At 57.2% G+C, this 6,884-nt stretch overlaps 1 protein-coding gene across 1 annotated transcript in view; it reads right to left on the minus strand.

Annotated features, from left to right (window-relative positions):
* Nucleotides 1-5,663, minus strand: part of MYL9 (myosin light chain 9) — a 7,280-nt gene extending 1,617 nt beyond the window's left edge. The window contains exons 1-3 of the mRNA XM_017511293.2: nucleotides 5,557-5,663; nucleotides 2,107-2,316; nucleotides 3-112 (exon numbers count right to left, since the gene is read on the minus strand). Coding sequence (XP_017366782.1) covers nucleotides 3-112; nucleotides 2,107-2,290 — 294 coding nt within the window. The 5' untranslated portion in view covers nucleotides 2,291-2,316; nucleotides 5,557-5,663. The remainder of the gene's footprint in view (nucleotides 1-2; nucleotides 113-2,106; nucleotides 2,317-5,556) is intronic.
* Nucleotides 5,664-6,884: the final 1,221 nt, after the last annotated feature.

Here is a 6,884-nt window from a genome sequence, read left to right on the forward strand (position 1 = left end):
GGGTCGGTGCCGTTGAGCTTCTCCCCAAACATGGTGAGGAACATGGTGAAGTTGATGGGCCCTGGGGCCTCGCTCATCATGCCCTCCAGGTATTCGTCTGTCGGGTTCTTCCCTGTGGCGGGTAGGGTGTTACAGCCAGTGGTCCTGGGGCAACTCCCACCCCCGTCCACCCCTGCCCTTCAAGGCTCTGTGTGAGACGGGAGGTAGTGAGTTTTGTGAACTATAAAGCATGGCACCAGGGCAGCCACAGCAATGGGGCTGGGAGCCCCTGGTTGCTTCCACGTTCCCTCCTGTGGCCTGGATGTCAGCAGCCGGCAGTGCTCAACTAACCTTTGATAAAAACGACCCTCTGCAGACTGATCACTGTGGCTGGTGCACCACGTGCCTTATTGCATTTAACTTCTACCACCCTGTGAGGTCTGCACTCTTACCTCCACTTCACAGGTACAGAAGCTGAGGCACAGAGAGGCCAGGTGACTTATCCAGGGTCAGACAGGAAGTAAGGAGGGGACTTGAGTAGACCTGGCATTTGAACCCAGGCAGACTAACCCCAAAGTCCAGACACAGTGCTTTGCTGTCACACAGGCCTGGGTTTGGATCCCAGCTGTGCACCTTGGTTTCCCCCATCTCTTAGGGGGACTGTGAAGACGAATAAGACAGTAGTTGTAAAAGGCTCATAACAATGCCTGGCATAGGCCTGCTGACTCTGGAACCAACTGCTGGGTTTCTCTTGTAGCCCCACTACTGGGTATCTGTGTGATGTTGGGTAAAGTACTTAACCTCTCTGAGCCTCAGTTTCCTTGTTTGCAAAGTAGGAATGATAATTGCATCTGTTCAATAGGATTGCTTTGAGATTTAAGATAATACCTGCAGAATTTATTATTATTAATTTGCTGCTCATGTTTTTAACTTGAAGATGAAGCCATGACTCATCCGCAGACCCACTGATATGAGCTACAAACACGAGCCATGTTTTTCTGGGTAGACATCCAGGGCTGTCATCAAGTCTCAGGGGTTCAGAGGCATGGGTGCAGGGTGCGGCCTTGGAAATAGGAAGTTTTCAGGTCCCTGAGCCTTAGTCACTCTGTTGTGTTCTCCTGGGATGGTCAGGGAGGCTGAGGCTCAAGAGGAGTCCTTCCATGAAGTTGGGAAGGCCCCAGGTAAAAACCCTGGAATTGACTTCCTGCCAGGTGACCTCCTTGGGGAGGGACCCTTCAAGCGAGCTTGGCCTGAAGCTGGGAAAGGTTTGGTGCTCAGGGTAGGGGCAGCGTGCTGTCAGGTCTCCCGCTCAGGGCTGCCTGGTCCTCCCACTTGATGCCTTGTAGGTGAACATCAGGGCCATGGCCTCCTTTCACAGGAAGAGAAACGTGCACAGGACTGTACTAGAGACTGACTCTCTGGCCCCAAAGCTCGAGGCTTGACTGTCATGGGGCTGTGTCCTCTGGTCCTGGACTCTCCCTCCCCCAGGCAGTGTCTGGTCTGAAAGCTGTCACCCGGGATGAAGGGTGCACAGGAACTGGGCTGAGAGTGGCTGGCGCTTTGGGAGGGATGTCGGGGCAGGCCCATGGCCTAGGGCATGGTCTCTGGAGGCCTTACCTCTGGGCCTGTGTTTCCCCATCTGCAACAGAGCATGGTACTTGACTTTTGTACCCTTTTAGTTCTAAGGTCCTGATCCTGGGGAAGTCACTGGGACCAGAGAGGCTATGAAACACTGGGATGGGTGACCTCTAAAGGAGGGGAGCTGGTCTGCCCCCGCAACCCAGCTTCAGTTTCCCGTCTGTGCAGTGGACAGCCTGCAGTTCACACTTTTATTTAGATGCTGACCCCTTTTCTTTAAATGAAATGATACCTGGCAGCCCAGTGTACAAATCTGCCTAAGACAGGCCCGCTGTGGAGTCAGGCTCTCTAGGTTCAGACCCTGTGCTGGACCTCAGGTCAGTGCTTGACCTGCTCTGTGCCGCAGTTTCCCTGTTAAACAAACTAAGTAATGGCAACTCTTTTCTAAGATGGACACCATGTGTCTCACTACACAGGAGGTGTCTTGTAAATGCCTGAGCCCCGGCCCATCTCACCCGCCCCATCTCACTTGTCCCTGTACCAGCTCACCCAGCGAGGCCAGCATGTCGTGCAGGTCCTCCTTGTCAATGAAGCCATCACGGTTCTGGTCGATCATGTTGAAAGCCTCCTTAAACTCCTGGATCTGGGACTGGTCAAACATTGCGAAGACACTGGATGTGGCCCGCTGTGGCTGCTTCTTGGTGGTCTTGGCTTTGGCCCGCTTGCTGGACATCTTGGCTTCAGGTGGGTGGGGTTTCCCTGCAGGAAGGGGTGGAAGTCAGGGTGACCCTGTGCCTCTGGGCCAGGGAATCTTCCTGCTTCCTCCAGACTGGCTTTTAGCACATGGGCCTGGCATTCAAGGCCGCCTACGGATCTGGGGCTCCCACCACCCAGTTCTTCAGAAAAGCAGACAAATGTGGGCTGTGTGATTCTGAACAAGCTTCCTCTACTTCTTTGAGCCTGAGAGTCCTCATCTGGGACTGGGGGCCTGCGGGGAGTGCTGAGCAGTAGGGACGAACTGACCCGAGAGCCCCTGGATCAGTGCCGGCCGTGGAATCAGCTTTTTTGGCTGTGACTGTTTGGGTAAAACACTTAGGATTGGGCTTGGTGCCAGCCATTACCATGCTTTATCTTCTTTAATCCTTAATAGCATTTGCACTATCCCTCTCTCTTTCCAAGTGACAAAGTGGGTCCACTTGTGGGAGTCCGTGAGGGCTCTCCGGGGCTGCTGTCCAGGTTCCCTGGCCCCACCGGAAGGAGCTGCATTAGCAGTCCTGCATTCCTGCCGTTCCTCACCCTCCCGCTCCATCCCTCCGCTGCCCACCTGAGGTTCTAGGAGGCTCTGGGCAGTCAACCCTCTGCCTGTCCACCTCAGGGAGTCTGACTAGCCCCCTGGGGGGGTGGTCATAGACTGATCCTGGGTCCCTCCTTGTTCTGACTCCCCAGTGCTTATCGGGGTATGAGGCTTGCTTAGGCTTAGAACCCCAGCTTCTTCACCCTTGTTTAGACCTGGCTTCTTAGCCTCCAGCCAGCCTCTTCTGTCCCATACAGACTCTGATTACATCTGTCACTTTGAAGCCCTTGAAGCTTCCTGCTGCCTCTCAGAGGAAGTCTGGACCTCTCATCCTGGCATTCAAGGCCCCGTGTGAGTCCCTCCTGGCCTCTCTGACAGCCCTCATGGCATCCCTCCTGTGATCTGCGATCCTGCCCTGCTGACCTCTGTGGTTCCCAGGACACTCCCAGACTTTCCTCTGTGGTCCCTCCTCCCATGTGCTCTTTCTTCTCCAGCCTCATTCTTGAGATCCCGCCTTGGGGAGCTATTCCCTTCACCCTTGCTTCCACAGTAAACATCTAAATAGATCTCTCTCCCTCATGGGCCAGCATAGATCCCCCAGTTTATACCAATCCCAGGCCACAATGGGGTTAATAGATGCTTGTTTGATGAATTACTATATGAAGCCAACTTTGGCAGTCTGCTATTTCCACTGTACAGATGGGGAAACTGAGGCCAGGCCTGGGATTCTTTCCCTGAACACTTGTCACGGCTTGGGGGGATATGCACCTGAAGACCCAGTGCCTCCTTCCCTCGGCTGGGGCAGTGGGTCTGGCTGAAGTCTCAGGACTGTGGCCCCTCTTCCCTCTGCCCAAGCCCCTGGGTCCAGGGCCTCCGGGAAGCCTGCTCTGTCTGTTGTTCACCCCAGGCTGTGTGGCTGTGACTTGAGCTGTTTCCAGGCCTTCATCCCATGACTCTGTTCAAGTCATTCTCAGTCCTTGGCCTTTGAGATCTTCAACCCTGGACTGGAATCCTCGCCAGCCCCAGCTGGTCCCCAGGGCCATCACTGCCTGTAGTCACAAGACAGTGGCTGCCCACGTCCCACGGACCTACACACCCAGCCCTCAGTGTTTCTTGCATGGTTCAGAAAGATAGAAGCCCTTCTTTCCCATGACCTGGAAGGGAGCACCATTGTCCCCAGAAGTTGGCCCCTCCTCTCTTGTGGTTTGGATGGGCCCAGTTCTTCCCTGAGTCCAGTGTTCTCTGGAACTTTTGACTTGTGGTGGCCACAGAAGGCTGTGTGCAGAGGGGCAGTGTACTGCGGCCAACAGAGGCTGTGATGGCCATCACTGTCCCACCACACTTGTCCAGTGAAGCTCTAAGGCAGGCATGGCCAGGCCACCCACAGCTGGGTCTGATCCCAGCTGGGCCCCTCTGCCTTTGTGGCCACCTGGTCTGCACTCTTTGCCATGGTGTGGCTGGGAGCACTGGTCTTGAGGGTTTGCACAAGGCCACTATGTCTACCCCAGCAATCGTGGGAAGTGGTGGGCAGAGAGGGGGTGCCCCCCATGGTGCAGTTTTAGAAAAACAGGCCCCAGAAGGGGAGTGGAGTGCCTATGAGAGGGGAAGAGGCCACCTGGAGGCCAGGACTCCTGAGCTAGGTTTGTGTCAGTGGGGAACAAACTTGGTCCCTGGTGCCTTCAAGGCTCGAACAAAACAGGGAGCACCTGTCCTTAGGCGGGCCTGTGGCAGCGGAGGCAAAGAGCTCTGCGTGACCAGAGGCACCTTCTGGGCCTGGTGGAGGGGCCAGGGTCAGGCATGGGCGAGGGTTAGGCATAGGCAGGGCCTTTAGCTCTGGGGCCATCGCTTTCCCCTTCAGGGGCCCTAGACACCAGGAATCAGTACTGATACTTGGTCTGGCTGTGACTAGATGCCACGTCCCCCATCCTAGTTTACAGATTCGCACCATAACAGCAAAGGCTGGGCTGAAGCCAGCACAGAGCAGTGCCCCCATGACCTCTAGTGCCTGGAGCTGGGCAGGCCAGATGCCTCCCTCTTGAGTGCACCTCATCTGAGGCTCCTCCTTAGAGCAGCTGGAGGGCTGGGAAGAGCAGGGATAGAGTTCTCTCAGCGCAGAGTCCTCGTCCTGCCCCCCAGGGGTGAGTCCATCGGGGATCTTGGCAGACCTTCCCCAGTCACAGGCAAGATGACCCAGAGAGGTGAAGCCCAGGTCCACACATACCGCACGGGCTGTGTTGGGAGGGCCCCTGGTCTTCGTCTCCCTCTCCTCTCCCAGGGTGTGGGGATGGGAGATGGGGAGGGGACATGGATGCTCTGGGGGGCATGGAGTCCCACAGAGCTGTTTCTCCATCAGTGACACACATGGCTCCACTGGGTCCGGGACGCTGGCAATCGCAACCCCATCCCCCGGCTCCCCTGAGGTCTGGCGTCTCTAGCTCCTCAGCAAAGGGGCAGACCCTGGACAATGTCCTTCCCTTGCCGCAGGACCACTGCTTCCCAGAGGCCAGAACAGTCTTCCTGCTGCCCGGCCTCTGGCCAGAGTCCCTGTCGGCCCCCAGCAAACTCGTAGCCCCACACCCTACCACATCCCGGTCCGTGGGGCCCGCCTCTGCCCCCATGACAGCGGGGTCGGGCCCAGGCCACCTCTCATCTCCAGCCCTGGGCCATCAGTCCCGTCCTCAAGACCCCCGGGCCCCGGCTCCCACCTGGTATGGAGAAGGCGCTCAGGCTCGCTGGATGCGTGGACTTGGGCCGGCCGTCGGGTCGGGACTCGGGGCAGGGGCGGGGTGCGGCTGCCCGGCCTTACAAGGCAGAAGAATGTGCGCAGGGCGGGGCCGCGGGGCGGGGTGGGCGGCCCTAGCTGCCGTTCGGCCTTATTTGGCCTCGGCCCACGGGCTGGCAGGCGGGGGCGCTCTGGGATGAGCCCCCCTCCCTTGCTGTGCCTGCTCGGGGTGCACCGAGGTCCTTGTAGGGAGGGGATGTGATGGATGTGCAGGCAATGGGGGTGGGGGAGTGGGGGTTCCCTCTGGGCTGCCCCTTCCCCTCCAGCGAGGCAAGCAGAACGTCCAGGGCCGCTTCCCCAGAGGCCTCCGGCTCACGCAGGCCGTGGGAGCGCAGCTTCCTCTGGCGGGGAATGGCTCTCGGCGGGCGGGGGGCAGAGGAGGTGAGGGGGGCCCAGGGACCCCGACGCCCCATGACTCGCTCTGTCCACATCAGCAGCCGCCCGCCAGAACGGGGCTGCTGGAACTGGTTTTGTGGAGGGAAACACGATGAACTAGCAGCTCTGCAGCCTTGGGCCTGGGCGGGGGAGCCTTCTGCGGGGTGCCCTGGGCAGTGACATTTGGGCAGACAGGAGATGCGATTCTGCACCCTGCCATGAGGGCTCCAGGGCTCAGGGTTGCCAGCCTCAGGAGGCCAGGAGGATAGGGGCGGGAGCCGGAGGGGCTGAGAAGCAGCGGGGACCCCCTCCGTGGCTCCCAGTAGGCCACGTGGGGTGTCGGAGAGTTCTGAGCAGGAGATGACCTGGCTTGGGTTTTGACGGAATCCTTCTGGGTGCTGTGTTGAAAATAGCAGGGAGGGGGCTGAGTCCCTGAGCAGGGGACCTGTGAGGACCCAGCAAGGGTCAAGCTGATCCGAACTAGCGGGGAGGCCGAGGGGTGGGTGCTGGAACCATTTCCGAGGGGCAGCCGGTAGGATCTGCGGGTGGATTGGAACGTGTGTGAAAGAGAAGAGTCAGGGTGGACTCTTGAGAATTTCGACCTGAGCAACCAGAAAGATAGAGCTGCCATTTTCTAAGATGGGTTTGCTGTGTGGGGCAGTTTGGGGATAAGAAACTATTTTTGACAAAATAATTTTTAAAAACTTTATTTTGAAATGATTTCAAAGTTAGGATAAAGTTGCAAGAACTGTGCAAAGAACCCTGTGTACCTTCATCTAGATTCTCCATTTGTCACCATTTATATTTATATTTTTTTCTTGGCATGTTTTATGTTACGAGAAAATATAATCTTTTTTTTTCTTTTTTTTTTTTTTG

The sequence above is a fragment of the Cebus imitator genome, unplaced genomic scaffold (genome assembly GCF_001604975.1).
Source record: "Cebus imitator isolate Cc_AM_T3 unplaced genomic scaffold, Cebus_imitator-1.0 Scaffold18, whole genome shotgun sequence".
NCBI classification, from domain to species: Eukaryota; Metazoa; Chordata; class Mammalia; order Primates; family Cebidae; genus Cebus; species Cebus imitator.